This window comes from Linepithema humile, chromosome 2, assembly GCF_040581485.1.
Source record: "Linepithema humile isolate Giens D197 chromosome 2, Lhum_UNIL_v1.0, whole genome shotgun sequence".
Taxonomy (NCBI): Eukaryota; Metazoa; Arthropoda; class Insecta; order Hymenoptera; family Formicidae; genus Linepithema; species Linepithema humile.
This window is the reverse complement of record NC_090129.1, coordinates 8,274,309-8,291,966: the sequence shown is the minus strand read 5'-3', so window position 1 is coordinate 8,291,966 and position 17,658 is coordinate 8,274,309. Positions and strand designations below refer to the sequence as shown.

At 30.2% G+C, this 17,658-nt stretch overlaps 2 protein-coding genes across 3 annotated transcripts; both read right to left on the bottom strand.

Moving 5' to 3' along the window:
- Positions 1–148: 148 nt before the first annotated feature.
- Positions 149–7,284, bottom strand: LOC105678895 (uncharacterized). The gene is made up of 10 exons (XM_012378603.2): positions 7,022–7,284; positions 6,262–6,501; positions 6,076–6,185; positions 5,635–5,953; positions 5,274–5,434; positions 4,717–4,835; positions 4,552–4,627; positions 2,628–2,698; positions 2,191–2,372; positions 149–2,071 (listed from the first exon to the last, which is right to left on the bottom strand). The coding sequence occupies exons 1-10, from the start codon at positions 7,036–7,038 to the stop codon at positions 928–930; spliced, it is 2,439 nt and encodes an 812-aa protein (XP_012234026.2). The 5' UTR covers positions 7,039–7,284; the 3' UTR covers positions 149–927.
- A 1,036-nt stretch (positions 7,285–8,320) lies between these two features.
- Positions 8,321–17,399, bottom strand: Set2 (SET domain containing 2). Of its 2 annotated transcripts, none has more exons than XM_012378553.2 (15): positions 16,770–17,399; positions 14,128–15,920; positions 13,322–13,963; positions 13,088–13,207; positions 12,850–12,978; positions 12,570–12,771; positions 12,385–12,482; positions 12,111–12,282; positions 11,365–12,025; positions 11,226–11,283; positions 10,771–11,132; positions 10,434–10,694; positions 9,897–10,348; positions 8,692–9,027; positions 8,321–8,614 (listed from the first exon to the last, which is right to left on the bottom strand). In XM_012378553.2, exons 2-15 carry the CDS (start codon positions 15,894–15,896, stop codon positions 8,459–8,461), a joined length of 5,418 nt encoding a protein of 1,805 aa, XP_012233976.2. In that variant the 5' UTR covers positions 15,897–15,920; positions 16,770–17,399; the 3' UTR covers positions 8,321–8,458. The 2 variants fall into 2 exon arrangements, with proteins under 2 accessions (XP_012233976.2, XP_012233977.2); XM_012378554.2 differs by having other exon boundaries at positions 10,551–10,694; positions 16,770–17,398.
- Between the last annotated feature and the right edge of the window lie 259 nt (positions 17,400–17,658).

Sequence of the window (17,658 nt, the reverse complement as noted above, 5' to 3'; positions counted from 1 at the left end):
TGACGTTTTCCCATAACGCTTTGCGATTTTATAGTGGGGTTTATCGTGGCAAATTCAAATAATTAGCATGTAAACTTTAAATGTACATTCAAAAAAATTATGATAAAATAATATCAAGAATTGTTCCGTTACAATTATATATTCAATATAGCATTAAAAAATATATTTATTGCTTCATAGGTAATACAAAAACATACAAACATAAATTTACGTCTTGATGTTATAAAAAGTAATGTATTTCACTTTGCATATTTATAAAAATTACATCTATATGCAGCGTTCTAAAAAAAAATTTTACAATTTTACTTTAAATTTACCTAATGTTTGAGTATACATTTCAATCTCATAAGATTGTATGTTCAGAATTATGGAATGTTTTCTTCGGTCAGTTTTTCTTAAATCAATTTGGGAAATTTTCTAAAAAAGACGTCAAAAAAAAATTATAGAAGCATTTGTTGTGGTTTTTCAATTTTTAATACATATTTTTTATAACTAATCTTCAAATCTTAGTTATAAAAACTATTAAAATTGAAATTAACTTGAAATAAACAATTTTATTTTATTACCCATGCCCTTTTCTGATAATAAACTATTTTCAATCGTTAATTGATACAAATGCCTCGATATTTTAATTGACAAAACAATTGATTCCATAGGCCAATTTGTAAATAAAAAGATGATAATTTTAGGTCCTATCCCTTAAGTTAACAAATTATCCAGTCAAAAACTTAATGTAACTTTCTTCCTTTGTTTTTCATACAAATCTTTAATCAATATGTACTTAATTACTTACTAAAATGTGTACTTAAATTGTACTTTGAGTTTGTTACTTGCTAAAATATACTTAGAATTAAACAGTACTTTTAAAAATTCGCATATACTTATTTTCGCAGGTACCTATAAGTAAAACCATAGGCTTTTCTATATTCACATGAAAGCGCAACTAAGAATAAAGAATAGCATGGCAATTGGAAAAATCATGTATGCGCCCATTCGTGGCTGGCAAATAGAAATTAGAGTGCTAAAGTCATCTTTTTCATCATGCTCTATACCATCCTTCGTTGGTATTTCGACGATTACTTTATCCGCTGATAACATATTTAAAGAAAATGAGCATTTAGTTTCATTAATACATGCCTTAGTCACATTTACATATTGGAAAGTCGGCTTATGTATATCAAAAATCGCATAAATATCGTTGGTCACAAAGTCGTTGTCGCTATAGAAAATATAATAATAGTAACCATCTTCTTCTACATGGTGGTTTGCTTGTACGTGCTTCTTGGTGAGCAAATAGGAAGTATTAGTACATTGATCAGAAGGTTCAAATTCATGAGCTAACAGTATTGTTCCATCATAGCAATTAAATAAACCAGTTTCAAAGCTGGAAAGGGATGATTCTTCATTAGAAATAGATGTAAAGTTTTTATCAGTATTTCCACCATGTTTGATGCCCTGATCTAATAAGGAAGATGGTTTTATGAGTTCTCGGTTTCTAATGGATCTTTTGACACGTACATTATCTTTGACTTTTGTTTTTTGTTGAGTATCTTCTTCAGTCTCCATCGATCTAGATGATTTCAATTGTCGTTTTAACTTTATTAATTTACGTATTGTTCTATTTTTGAGCTTGCGTTTAATATGTCTCAATTTTCTAGAATTTTTCACGCTTTGTTCACCTATATGTTTGTGAACATAAGATGCTGCAGTTTCATACAGATCCTCTAAATCTTTTCTAAATTTTCTTTCAATCTCTGTAGTATATTCCCATGTACTGTTATCTATATTTGTAGGAACTTCAAAACTTCTTTTGGAAGAATTTCTGGGGCTTACATTTATAATTGGTTTATGTACATCACTAGCATTGTTTATGATCGTAAGATCATTAGTGTTTGATTCCTTAGAATCTATTTCTTGTGCATTTGATTCATATATTACTTCAACTTGTTTGTCTGCACCTGGTAAAAACATATTTTCATGCACTTGTTCCTTTTTCAAATTATGTTCCAACAAACCACAAGTACGTAAATTTCTTTCCCCTTTCACCACTAAGATAGAAGCTCCATCAAATCTAAATAAATAGTTTGTATATAAATATATTATAATCTTAAATAAATAAAATTACACATACATCTTTTATATCTTTCTGTTATTGCAAATAATACTTTTTAGTTTTTTTAATTTTCTTACCTTGAACATACAGAGAGTGATACAGATGCACCTTTAAGTAAGTAAAATCCCCAATACTCTAATGAATCATCTGCTATACTCATGCTCTTTTTTAAATTTATATGCTTCTGTTTTGTTGTTCTTTCTGGTTTCCGAGATGTTTGAAAAGCATTAAAAGTATTATTCATCTGTAAAGTATGTTCCTGTAAAATAAATTTTTTATCACATACAATCTGCTCACATAAAACATTATTATTATTATTGGGAACAATATATTACATCAATTCACTTTTATTTAATGTTATAAACAATATTAATTCATGCATTCTTATCATGTTTAATAAATATATAAAATTTTATATTATTTGTGGTGTGTGAATTATATTTATATGTATGCAATCATGGAAGTAACATCAAATTTTTAAGTAACTTTAATATCAAATTATATTTTTTCTTACTGAACAAAATATTGTTGAAATTCCATCGTTGATCTCCATGACATCAGATTCAGTTACAGCATATGCAACATCTGCATAAAAAATATGCCGTAGATACAGAGGAATTGCTATAAGCATGGTTGGCAAGATGGTTATCAATGTGCAGAAAACTAATATTCTTCTGACACCATGCATTTTTGCTATGCTAATATTAAATAAAATAATATTAATATTAATGCTAAATAAAATATAATAAATAAGCAAAAATGATTCTACTTAATTAGAAATATATAATGTTATATTATAATGCTAGCTATACACATATATATATGTTAAAATAAATATATGTATAAAATACACATAATATGCACTAAAAAATTATTATATTAAACGGAGCATGCTATATTAAGCTTAAAGCATAAATTTATTTTTTTTAAATCACCTTTCCATACTTCAATTTGTTGAATTTACTTTATGAATATGTAAACCGTTTGTTTTAGAGGTTATGTCTTTTATTTATTTAAAAAAGAAATTGTGCTAACTTGACTTTTTCCACATTTATAAACATCAATATTCATAATTTAAGCATACATGAAACGATATAAAACATCTCAGATTGGTCACATGGCTTCTATTCTTAGAATTACAAATTAAAAATATATCTTTGTTTATTTATTATCTGTTACTCTTTCTATAAGAAATAATACGTTTCCACCGATTCATTATTTATAAAATGTAAAAATGTTATACCTCTTTGATACGTTTTAACTAAATATTAATTATATTTAATCAAAATTAACAGAAATGAGGTTAAGTGTTTCGGAAAAACAAATGAAAACTGGTGAAAACAGGCTTGTTAGTCGTTTGATAAAGAAAATGTAGGATTAGAATTCGGCCAGTATCGTGTCTTCTGATTCGTCTACTTTATTGACATAGTGACACTATCTTATTATTAATGCGCATGCGTTCTCAAAACATCCATAATTAGTAAACAATTCAAATATTAATTAAAAAGATGCCCTACTATTATTGCAGTATATTCAGGAAAGATTTTCCGGTCAATTAAAAATTCATATTCCTCAACGAAAAACAGGTCGGGAGAAATCATTTATCAATTTTATAATCTTCCACATTAAAATATCTCTACATTATATGTCTCCATAATTAAATTACAAATTGGAATTTTAATATAGTTTATCTTTTTTTCTTCTTATAAAATTTTCATTAAAAATATAATATTAATTTTTTTACTCTTTCCTTTACACAGATCTAATTATATTTTCATGCAGGAATCTTCATTAATATATCAATTTAATTTTGTAACTTTTTATTTTTCCTCTAATATAAAAAACTAATTTTTTTAATTTTTATTTAAAAATACATTAAAAAATTCTATATAACATTTTGACAATCATCTTTTATAAGCATCATTCTACATATAAATTTTTACAATAATTTCTGGACTTCAATTTTTAAAATTTTCTCTCAAATTTCTAAAATTTATAAATTATATTTAATTCTCAACTATAAATTTTGATAATTCTATTATCAATTGTTACAAATTTACAATTTGAAATTAATTCTGGATTATTTTTGTGAATAAAAGTGTCCAATGGATAAATCTAAATCAACATGATTAGATACCAGAGTTAAAATAAAATATAAATATAAAAAATAATAAAAATATGCATTTTTAATTTGTTTATTAAATCTATTTAATATTACAAGTTATATATCTTTAATCACAAGATACCCATTATTGTATCTAATTAAAAATAAAAAATATGAATAAAATAGTAACATAAGAAGATTGCTATAGTTAAATTATACATTTAACTAACTTTTTTTGCGATAAAAATACATCAATAAATAAAATAAATTATTGTTACTATTATGTTTTTTTGCATTTAAAAAGTAATGCTACATATTGATTTATAGTAACTACCTTTGGTAGCAGTGTTAAGTTCAGATATATCAATTTGATTTAATATTGTTTCCCCAAAGAATGTGTCCTTGTGAACCTAAAATGTAAAATAATTATTTAGTTCTATTACTATTATTTAGTTATATTACTGGTTTTGAAACTATATGTATAAAAATGTTTTATTACTTTTAGAATTTCACTTGCATTATATTTATCTTTAAATCTTGCTTGGTAATCATTTTTGAATGATGTATTCATTAGAGTGGCATGCAATTTTACTTTTTCATATTCATTTTCTTTTAAACCTAAAATTAAAAAATATGTATTAGTGTATGAGACATTAAAATAACTTATATTTATATATAAAAATGTGTATTTTACAAAACTACATAATAACTAAGAAATTATTATAGATGTTATTTTGATAATGCACAATATTATATGTGCTAAAAAGACATTTCAATCTATATAATATAAAATACATCAGAGCTATTCAATCATTTGACATAATAAAAAATTTCTTATAAATGTTTAAAAATTTCTTTCCATTTAATATCTTACTTTACATAGAAGAAAAAATTATATTATCAAAACAGTCAATCTATTTTTGAAGTACTATCCAAAGAAAACCTTTGCTAAAAAACTGAAGTAAATATGTCATACTGTGCCCAATATTAACGTTCTATGGCTGTTGTATATTTTCAGAATAGCTCCGAAGTAATACTGATGATTATGTCATTTACCTATGTGAAGAAAATAATTTGCAACTTTATCAACAAGCTCTTGTAATTTTTCATTGTGAGCGATTTGTGCATACAAAATTTTAACCTCAGTGGGATCATCATTCATACATGCAACTCCTTGTAATTGTATATTTATTGAGTCAGTTTCTTTAAGAATAGGACTGCAATAGATTATGTAATTATTTAAGAATTCTTTAAAAATGACTGATTTATAAGTAAAATATCCTATATAAATTATTAGAAATAAATCATCAATTATTATATTTGTAGTGAATTATAAAATATATATTATATAATTTAATTTTGTAATTTATTATATACTATATATTGTTATTATTCATATAAGTCAATATTATCTTACTTTATAATTTCTTCTTTACAAATCTTGAGAGCATCAATTGCTTGAGTTTTCTCATTAATATCAAGCAATTTGAGCATTCCAATAGTGAGATGCAATTTAGATGGATCTTGGAAAAGTGATTCATCAATATTATATGCAGTTTTGCCATATTTCTCCAACACATCATCTTTGAAAGAATTGAATTTATCAATTATTTCCTTTTTATTTAATGGAATCGATAAGAAATGTGTGTAACGTATCTTTTTCCTCGAAGTCTCTACTAGCAAGTTAATTCTATGTCTTGCTGATATTATAGCTTTACGATCCCGTGCAGTAATAACTGTCAACAGATATACATTCAGAAATTACAAATAACATTAAAAATTAAAATAATATTATTCCCATGTTTTATTAATAATATTATTCCCATGTTTTATTAATAATGTAATATATTATTTTTACCAATGTTTCCATCTTTTCCCTTCCTTGGTACTTCTATAGTTGTGTTTGTCTCATTTTCCAATTTCTTAAGTACTAAACCTTTTGCACCAATTATATATGAGTGGAAGATTCTAAATATTGCAATAAAGAATAATATAATATAAGCTATGCTTATGTTAAAATAATGTATTTAAAAAAAGTTCTCACTTGGGTACGTAAAAGCTATGTTGTAACCGTGTATCATTAAATGTTATTTCTATATCAGTTTCAGATTCTTCTTCTGAACAAACAGATTCTCTGTCTTCCATATATGGGGCTGATGTATGAGTATTTTTCCAAACACTACTTTCATAAAATCTATAGCATCGTCCATCAACCCAAATTAATTCTGGCTCTAACACATCCATTATGCGCATATAAAATGGAATATATTTTATAGAAATATTTCTGAAATATTTATATTATTAATGTTCCTTACGATAAATACATTTAACTAATCCTCTAAAATAATAAAAAAATTATTTATTTGTGTACCTATTTTCTAAATTATTTTAATTAGATTTGCAATTTTTGCTGTTTGTAAAGATTATTTTATAAAATGCTCTACGTATATTATGTATATATATCATTTATGTAACGTGTATATATAGTGTCGATCAATTTAAGTATTAAATCAGCATTATACAGATATATAATTAAAACATGATTACAATTTTTTATTACAGAATAATGAACAATGTAGAATAAATCATTTAATTGACGTAATATAATCATATTGCAGATTAATCATTAAATAAAATAAAATACGTTTTATTTTCTTTATTAACTTTGGATATGTAAAGTTTAGAATCTTTTTTAGGTTAGCTAAGTAGAGTGCACATTTAACTCATATGAAATAACATATTATATGAGTAATAAATGATTGTTACATTATTACTTACAAATACTATTATTTTAATGAGCTTACCTTAAAGCATTTAACATTAATATCTTTGTTGGACACAAATAAACGATATATACTCTTTTCTTGGTGTATCATAAACTACCCATGCTTTAGACGTTTCCGACTAGAACTGCCAGTTTGCCTCGAAGAACTCCATACGCACACAACCAAGACCCGCTGACGTCACGTGTCCATTTTAGCCGGAATTTCAAGAAATTAACAGGAGTTAATAGGAACACATGATGATATAGGAGTTTGCTCTTGACTAGATCAGTCGGTCAAGAAATTAAAAGGAGTTAACAGGAGCACATGATGATATAGGAGCTTACTCTTGATTAGATCAGTCGGTACACTTACCATCATGTACAGTTGTTAGTAATTGTTGTAGCTAACCAAAAGATGACAGCACTACTCCGAGTGAGCTCCTATGGCTCCTATATCATCATGTGTTCCTGTTAGGCTGATGGCAGAGAACGAGACGTAAGCACTTATGTCTGTCGTAGTCATGGACACATGGTAAGGCAGAGAAAAGCGTAAATCGAGAAACGTATTCGCACAATAGCCTTTCACGACTTACGTTTTTCTCTGCCATCAGCCTTTACAATTGCGAAGAATCCCGGCTAAAATGGACGTAAGAAAGGAGGTGGAAATAGTATGCTGCTCTTTTCTAGTGTTTGAAACTAGCCGAAGCGCTGCGCACACATGCATGTGGCTTGCGCATGTACGGTATTTCCTTTCTCACGCTGCTTTCTTCTTGCGTCTCAAATCTGGCGTCTCGCAGCCTTTTTCAGAAGAAAAATATATTGATGATAATGATAGTAATGATCTATCCAAACAGATTAGATTTAACAATATTATTGTATAACCGAATAATGTATGTATTAATAAATGAATCAACAATGAGCGTAAATTAAACTATGCTTAAAAGATTTATAAATCTTTCATTAAAATATTTTTGAGTGTTAATACATACAAATCACAAATTTCAAAATATTTATTTCCTTGTAGAAAAATTATTAAAATGAATTACTTTTTGAGTGTTTGGACAATGCTAATTAAAAAACTGACGACTGCAATTGATAAATAATTAATATTATAAACATGGAATTTTTTTATTTAAAACTTTACATTGCTTTTTTCCATTTTGAAAGTCACACATCAGAGAATTAATTTTTGTATCATGTAAATAAAATACTGATAATACAAAATAAAATTTATAAATGCAAAATTTATTTTATTTTTATAAATGTTATTCATGTCAGGGGGGAGAGAGAGAGAGAGAGAGAGAGAGCGCGCACACATACAACAGCAACCCAGTAAACGTCATATACAAACTTGTCTATTTTACAGTAATACAATTAGAAATGTATCTACATACGAGCATTATCTAAATATATCTCACAATAATTGAAGTAAAGAACTCGCGCAATAAATAACAATTTTATTTTATAAATTACACAGCTAATCCTCGTCTGTACCCTTCTGATACACTGCGCCAAACTTGCTCATGTACTTACGTACAAAGTCTTTTGCTTTATACTTAACATTTTCATTACATTGTAACTCATCTACGCTTTTACAATGCTTTAACTCCTTCGCAAGTACAAAATGTGTCAACTGTAAAAGAATATGCAATCATGAAAAGCACTATTATAAGTTACAATAATTTATGTTAAGGTAAAAACTCAACATACCTTTCTAGCTAGATGCTTAAAATCTTCGGTATTAGTTATTCTGCCTTGCTTGCAGTCATTTTTTCTATATGGATTTAAGAAATGAACCATTACATTAGCCATGTTTATTCTAAACGTATCCTTAATCTTCCTTTCAGATGTAGGAGACATGTCGGCTGATATTGGTTGCAGCTTGTTCAATCCATGTCGCGAATGAGACTTCGATTTATTACTTCGTCTGTGCTTCCTTAGCTTCTCAGCATGGTCTTTCAGTTTTACTCTTTCCTTCTGTCGACGTAATTTCTCTTTTATTTCTTTATATACCTTATGATCAACACGATCCTCTTCCCTACGTGGCTGTAATATAAACAATTATATACAGATTGTATCAAATATAGATAAAAACTGTCAGATTTGCACAAGTTATGCAAATTTTAACTCTAAATTAACTGTATTAACAATCTATATTAAATCCATATAATCTGCATTAACAAATTAAATAATATTGTGAAAAATTCCAAGATTTTTTTATTGTAACCTTTTAGAAATTAAAACTTTAAACCACATATAATGGAAGGCTCCAAATGTTTTAACAAACGATAAATAATGAAAATGGCGATAAGAGCCGTTGCAGGATGTTCGTGCTAAATTTTTAATTTTTCTTAAAGAAATTAGTAAATTAGTCTACAAGAGACAGTTAAAATGTACACCGATCTCAATTCGAGATACTTAAAGTGTACGAAAATTTTAAAGTACATAGTTCTCATATATCGAGAAACTTTAATGTACGTATAGGAATTATTGTAAAGAAAGGAAGAGAGAAAAAATATCAGGGCGCGAGTGGCTAAGCCGGGAATTGAACCCGGGTCTTTCGCTTGCCGGAACATTCGCCCGGCAAGCGAAAGACCCGGGTTCAATTCCCGGCTTAGCCACTCGCGCCCTGATATTTTTTCTCTCTTCCTTTCTTTACAATAATTCCTATACGTACATTAAAGTTTCTCGATATATGAGAACTATGTACTTTAAAATTTTCGTACACTTTAAGTATCTCGAATTGAGATCGGTGTACATTTTAACTGTCTCTTGTAGACTAATTTACTAATTTCTTTAAGAAAAATTAAAAATTTAGCACGAACATCCTGCAACGGCTCTTATCGCCATTTTCATTATTTATCTTTTAGAAATTGTTTATTAATGTTGATATAAAATAAATAAATAATACTTACACTAATAATTCTTTCTTGAACCAGTCCAACTCTTCTCTTCTTAGACTCAGGAACTGGCAGTGTATTTCCAGTCAAAGGAGTACTTAATTTTTTAGGTATATTTGGTTTAGATGTGCTCGAAGGACTTTCTGTTACAACGCTACTTGCCTCGACATCATCATTCTTTTGATCTTCATTATGATCATCATCAATGTCCTCGTCATCCTCGTTCGATGAACTAGATTCTTCGCTAGATTCTTCGCTAGATGATGAATCTGGCTGCACTCCGATATGGTCGGGCGGTGGAGGTAGCCATTGCGATATTCTATCCTTTACATGATAGTAGTATATTCTACCTCTGCTATCCGTTGCACTCTTCCATTTCGGTGGCAAATCTATTGGCGGAATTTCAGGTTGCGGTGGCCGATTCGTCGTAGCATTTTCCGCAGACGTGAGATTGGGAAATTGTTGATCTGCAAATTTTTTGATCAAATTATATCATTGTAAGGCGTTTGTTGAATTGATACAAAAGGGATGTCGCTAAAACAGATACTGAACTATTTGGAAGAGACAGTTGCCCATCGGAATATGGTTGCGGATGTGATACCAAGGAATAGGAAGATGTCTGATTGAACACAGGCGTTTGATTTAATGAATAAACTACTGATGGCACACCAGAAGGGATGCCAGTTGTAATTCCGGATGATATATCGGATGTCATCGTTGATGACAGCACGTGAGAGCTCTGGCCTACTATAGCGGTAGATTGGGAGCCTCCTACATATACAGAGGTGCATTGTTGCGTTACTTCTCCCCCGTCTGTGAAAAGATATAAATATATGTAGAAATTATTTTAAGAATCAAACACTTCTGCAGAAATATTAATAAATAGGACCTTGAGTGGAATAATGTTGCCATTGGCCTAGTGTTGAATTGTAAAAAATAGGATAGCCAGTTTGGGGATCAACCATGGCAGTGGCGTGAGGATCTATACCCAACGCCAAACATCTATTCTCATGCTCTTGCCATGATTCTTGTTGCTGACGGCGTTGCCTTTCTTCCTCTTCTTTCGCGACTTTCAGTGCGAATAATTGTCTACGTTCGTATTTTGTCATTCGTGGTATGGGAACTAGACTGCTTCGTTCTTCTACTCTTTTATCCTTCGTCCTGCTGTGCTCAGCCTCTGGAGATTCTCGTCCTCGTCTCCTGTCACCACGTTTGTCTACCTCACTTCGGCTGTATCTATCAGATCTATGTCTAAGAATTTACGAAATCAATTAATGATAAATCGAAATATTTAACTTAATTTATTTATCATTGCACATTACTAATACATGATACATTACGTACCTATCATACGATGTGCTTCTCTTTTCTTCCTTTTCTAATTCTTCTCTATATCCTCGATCTGCGGCAAAAATTAAAAAAAAAAAAAATTAAATAAAACGAAATTTTATTTTTTAATACTTTTATGTTAAACGAAACCAACCTGCTTCTCTTTCATGTTCCTTCATTTGCTCGATCCTTTCTTTCTTCGGTATTCTGAAAACTTCTTTCAGATTGGACCATTCAACAAGAAGACTAGAAGCTAAATCGGGAATAAGACTTTGTTCCGTGCTTTCTGATTTAACTTCGTTAACTGCCAAGCAACTTTCGATATTGTTATTACGCTTATCTGGAATGTCATTCAGACGTTCATCAGGACTTTTCTTATCATTGCTATCGAAGTTACTGTTCGATTCTTCACAAATCGTCTTTGATTTAATCTGGTCGTCCTCCGGAGAATCGGTATTCGGCGAAAGATATAATCTTTTCGCCCATCTTTCGATTACACCATATATTTTGCTATCCATCAACATTGTCTTGTTCGGTATTGGCAGTGTACTTAGGGTTTTTAACACTTCTAAACGAAACTGTTGAGCTTCTTCGGACTCATTTGTAGAAATGTCCATGACATAACTCCAAACCAAGCGCAATCCATGATAATCCAAGAACAATCTTCGGCAGGGCTGTTCGCCACTTTGTATGAGACGTAACAGGCGCGTTCTGTGTTCTAATTCTCTGCTGCGAACCATTAATCTACTTAATGTTAACGTGTGCACACGATTTTTCAAACCAGCTGAGCACAACTTGTCTATTTCTTCCTCCAACTAAAATAAAGACATAAAAAGACAAAGTAATGAAAAAGTTATTGCCTAACAGCCTTATTATTCTTGTAACTTGTACGATACTTACATCCTCATCTTCCATATAATCAGCAGGTTTCTTTTCTTCTTTCTTCTTCTTGACATCTTTCTCGCTTTCTTGCTTCTCTTTCTTCTCAATCTTCTCTTTTTCTTCTTCAGGCGTTTCACCTATCCAACCTCGACAGTTCGGTGCTTCACAGTAACATTTCTGTGCTTCTTTGCTAATAAATAAATCGCATACACATAAGTAAAAACAGAGATACACATATATACAATGTACACAATATGTAAAAAAATTAAAAATATATTACTGAGAAACATACCCGTAACGTTGAAAGTGATAGTCAAATGTAATTTCGTCTCCAGCAGCTATGAACTTTTTGTTAAAAAATCCTATTCGCAATTCTCCGTTTACAGTCCACTGTAAAGAATTTATTCATTAATAAAATACGTGTTATCGTAAAAATTTAATCAAGAAATAATTTTTATTAATTTCTTACAAACTTACTTTTTGCGTTTCCGCATTTGGATCACAGCTATGATTGATGAATCGCGATATATTCCCTTTCATAGTTGCGTCTATAATCTGATCAGATTTCAGTGCCATAAAATAGTAATGTCTGTTTTTATCTTTGGAATATTCTTTTGCACGGCGTCTAAAATCTTTCGGATCCACGACCTCACCTACATACTCCATTATAAATTCGCCTCTGTAAGTACGACGTGAAAGTGAGAAATCTTTTTTCATTTAGTTTCAATATTTTATTTACTTGGAATCTTTCACTCACGGCAATATATCGACAACCGCGCGTAATCCAAAACCCTTCTTCTCCGTACGAAACACTTCACATTTGGCATATTCACAATTCTGAAATCTCTTATTTGTACATCTGCCACCTACTACACATCTAGGTCCGCTGTAATAAATATGGAAATATTATCGCTTTATCGTTTATCTCTTCATGCAGTACATATAGATACCAATTATAAAAAAAAATTACATTTCTATTAAAAATAGTTATTTACCATTCTATCATGAGAAGTCTATTAAGGCAATCTTCCCCACAACCAAGTTCTCCTCTCTCAATATCATCTTCAGTTAAAAAACAGTCACACACCATTCTCTTAGTTTCCTTATTCGTATATCTGGCACACAACAAATGTTATAAATATTTAATATTATAATTATGTATGCAACTGCGAGAAGCAGTATTCATGTACAGCAAATAAAATTATATTAATGTCTTGATTCCTAATTACCTTTCAGTAAGATATAAATTTTCACGTAAATGCTCAAATTGACTTAATCTTTCTTCCATTTCTCGATTCTCTGCTTCAAGAAGCATCGGCAAGGAAATCTTTGCTCCTATGGTTTTCGGAATTAGCGGCACTGCGTTTGAAACAGTCGATACGTTATTAGATGCTACTGTTGCATCTTTAATCGGCTCTGTTTCCGTTTTTACGTTTGTGCTAGTAATGTTACATTTCGATTCTGATGATGTAGATTCTCCCGTATTCACTGTCGCACTGCGTCCTAATTCAGATGTCGGTGTAACAGATAATCCAAGTGAAATGGGAGCAATGACAGATCCGAATCCTGCACTTGAACCACCCATTTCAAGCTCACTGGATCTTCGCCAACGGGATTTTACTTTAACCGGTTTTGAAGAATCAGAATCATATCCTGTAGTATTATAATTAGCGCTTAAAGGTGCTAATGTATCAAGCAATGTTGATATCTTACTAGAATTACTTTCTTTATCGCTTTGCGTCTCAGCATTTTCTACTTTTACTTCTTGAACAACTAAAGAATTTATATTATTAACTACTTTTTCTTTCTCTTGCTGAAGAGTTACTTTTGAGACATCTATGTTAGGCTTGGTAACCACACGTCCACGAGACCTAGAAATAAATAGATTTTTTTTTTCATGTTACGAGCTTTATCTTATTTTAGAAAATAATTTCTTTCTAAACTAAATTATTTGTTTAAATTCTTAAAAACACGATCCCATCTATTATAATATATATTTTTTTACATTTCAAGATTAAAGTACTTGATTTTATACCTCTGTTTCATCAGTCCTATAGATCGAATTCTGCTACTTCGTCTCACGCCTGAACTGTTTGAACCGCTTTCAGAACCTGTTGTATCAGTGCTTCCACTACGAGGTCTGAATTCACCTTTTTTATCAATATCACTTGAGTTACTGGTTACACCTTTTATATCAAACTCTGGTCCTTTACAATTAGTAAATGATAATAATGTGTCGTTACTATTTTCACTGCTACTACATAACTTAAGATCTTCATTGTCGACTTTATTATCTTTTTCACTATCCTGATATTCGTCAATAGTTGTTAAATGTTCAATGTTCTTTTGCTGACTTGTGTATTTCTTGTCCTGTATGATTTTCGATTTTAACGAAACTCGATCGGTATATTGTATTTTATCGTTACAAGAATCGGATTTTGAAATATCTTGTTCTTGATTTTTAATAATGTTATTCGGTTCTACAATTTTTGAAAATATCTCTGTAACGTGAGAACCAACAGAATGATTTGGACGATGCAATTGCTCCATTTTATCTAATATCGACGAACTGCTTTCATCATCGATATCTACTGGCGACAGTTTTTCTGTATTTAAAGGAGGTTGCACCGGAGAGCCAATACTTTCCATACTAGAGAGATCATTCACCAACTTTTGTATCTCCTTTGAACATTCACTTATCTGCATATCTGCCAACTTATTATCTATTTTGTTTAAAATGTCTTCTTTTGCAGAATCTACACGCGCAGTTTTTGTTTCTAAAACTTTATTTTCTTCCTTGTAATTATCTTCCTTGTTAGAAAAACCAGAATGATCTTTGATAGAACACATGGAAATCTTATCAGATATTGACTCTGAAATTTCCTTTTTTATTTTATCATAAATTGTTTTGTTATTCTTTTGTTTTTTACCACTTCGATCTTCTAATACTATTTTCTTTTTATTAATATAAGGTTTACCTGCATTAGAATCTGTAGTATTATAATTGCCACTGCTAGAAGTTACTGATTTATCTGTATGTGTAATTGATATGGAATTTTCCAGTTTATGTACACTATTAGCATTTTGTGGAATAGCACGACATTTATTATTCGCAATGTTCTCTGATTCAGATTCTACTATCATGGATTCGGTATCATTTTTATTTTGTATCACAGTAACTTCCGTAAAATTCTTGTCATCTAAATTAGATTCATGCGATATTTGTTCATTCATAGCATTATCTTGCGCCAAGGAATAACTATTGTCTGCAACACTCTCCTCCACTTCCATTTCTTCACAGATTATTGTTTCCTCTACGACATCCTCCGACCACATTTCTACCTCGGATGACATCGGTGCGGATGCAGGTAAAGACTCATTGCTTGGATTAAGGACAACAGCCTGCTGTACATTCTCTGGGCTGAGTTTTCCTGATTTGTCAATTGTATTATCTACAGTATCTTGACTGTCACTTTCGCTGGCGTCTCGTTTACATTGAGAAGCATTATATGCAGCATTCTCGCTATTTACAACTACATTGTTACTAGAGGTACCTTTATGCTTGCTATTCTTCCTCTGAGACTTTTGATTCTTCTTTGAAACAACTTGGATATTATCTTCACTGGTGGATGTAGAGTCTTCAAAGGGCTTTAAGTCTTCAGAAACTGTTGGTATAATGACTCCATTTATTTTCTTCTCTTCCAACTGCTTTTTAGCTATTTGTCTACTAGATTTGCGTACAGGTACATGTTTATGGGATGTTTTTTCAGATGCTTTTACTTCGGTTTTACGTCTGCGTGCCATTTTGATTCCATATATACTCTCAGTCTGAAATAATTAAATTTAACACACAACTTGTTAAAAGAAATATGGATTTTCATTGGATTGAATCAACTGGATTAGAATATTATACAAATATACGTATGTCTAGCAGTGTTCCATTATTATTAAGCTGCTTATGTGATAGATCAATCTTGCAATATCAGAAATTTTGAATAACAATGTGTTGAACAGAAGCTCTAAAGAACTCATGTATTCTAGAAAATACTGCTCTATCATATCTACTACTAAGCAATATCAAAAAGTAAAAGAAGTTTTTTGATTCTCAAATCAATTAAAAATATTTCTTTTACTTTTCCTTGTATAATTAAAAACAGAAAAAGAATTACTGCATATAAAATAAAATATTAAGAAAATCTACTAGTAATACAATTTTCTAAAAAAAATTCTTTAATTATATAAAGACGCTTTAAACATCATGATTACATAAACAAAATTGTAAATAAAAAATAAAAGAATTGACAAATATTTAAATTGAGAAGCTTCTAAAAATATCATGTCTTAATTCGAAGCAATTTTTTGCTATAGAAATATATAGCTTTTAATTCAAAGCAAATTTTTCAAAAGCTATATATTTCATAATGTATTGCTCTCTATCTCTATCTTTTCTTATCTATTACAACTATCTTAAGATTGCTGTTTGATTTATAAGCAATAATATATAAATAAATTATAAAAATTCTTGAAAAATTATAAACCATTCAAATCAATAGCATATTATAAAACAGATATCCTGTCATTGATAGCCATTCTTAGGAAGACAAGTATAATTTTTATAGGGTTGTGTGCGTCTGAGCCTTGAATAAACAATAATAACAGCAACCATAGCTTACTCACCGTATGATTCTAAAACTACATGCAGTAAATCCAGAACAAAATTCATTGTTTAGGATGCTTAATATCCGCTTCCAGATAAATGCCGTTCCGTAAATTTTCAATTTGCCGACATATCTATGAAATACGGGATAAGAAATCCACTTAAACGGAGTGCTCGGACGGCTACGTGTGAGACGATTCGGCGAGTCTGCTAATTATTATCAGGTTTGGCGTTCCGACGAAGCACGATCGTGATGCGTTGCACATTGGATACAGCTCTCTTCCGTCAATATGGATTTCTCTCCTGTAGCCTGGCTTGTATCCCGCTGAATTAAATTCCTCACCTTTGGCACTGAATGAAACTCTGCAACATCCGAATTGATGTTAGTCGTCTAATGTTAGCTCGGTGATTCTCAATCGACAAACGTTAAGCGTGCTGAGTGAAGCCCATGTATTGAAAAACGCGAAGCAATCGTGGATAAAAGTGTATACCGCTGATGTACAACATTTTAAGCATATCTCTTTACATCATGAACGTGTATATCGTCGCCACTGTGAGTATTGCCTCTTTGCCTTCTGTATATATAACTCACTCTTGCGATAGAGATCAAGTAAAGGTCCGGACATTTTCCGACATTTTGCTGATTGGTCGAGAGCAAATGTGACGAGACTAACCGCCACATTCAAAGAGGGAAGAAAAATGATTGATATCTGAGAAATGAAAGTTTACTATAGATAAGTATAAATATTTCAAGCAATTAAAATATTTAAAATATAATATTTAACAAATATACACCATCACGTCTCTAATGTTCTAGTACTTTGTTAAACACCGCCACTATAGTGGTTTAATCTAATCCATGTCTCATGTGGATTAGATTAAAATACTTTGTTTTTTAAATAAAATGCT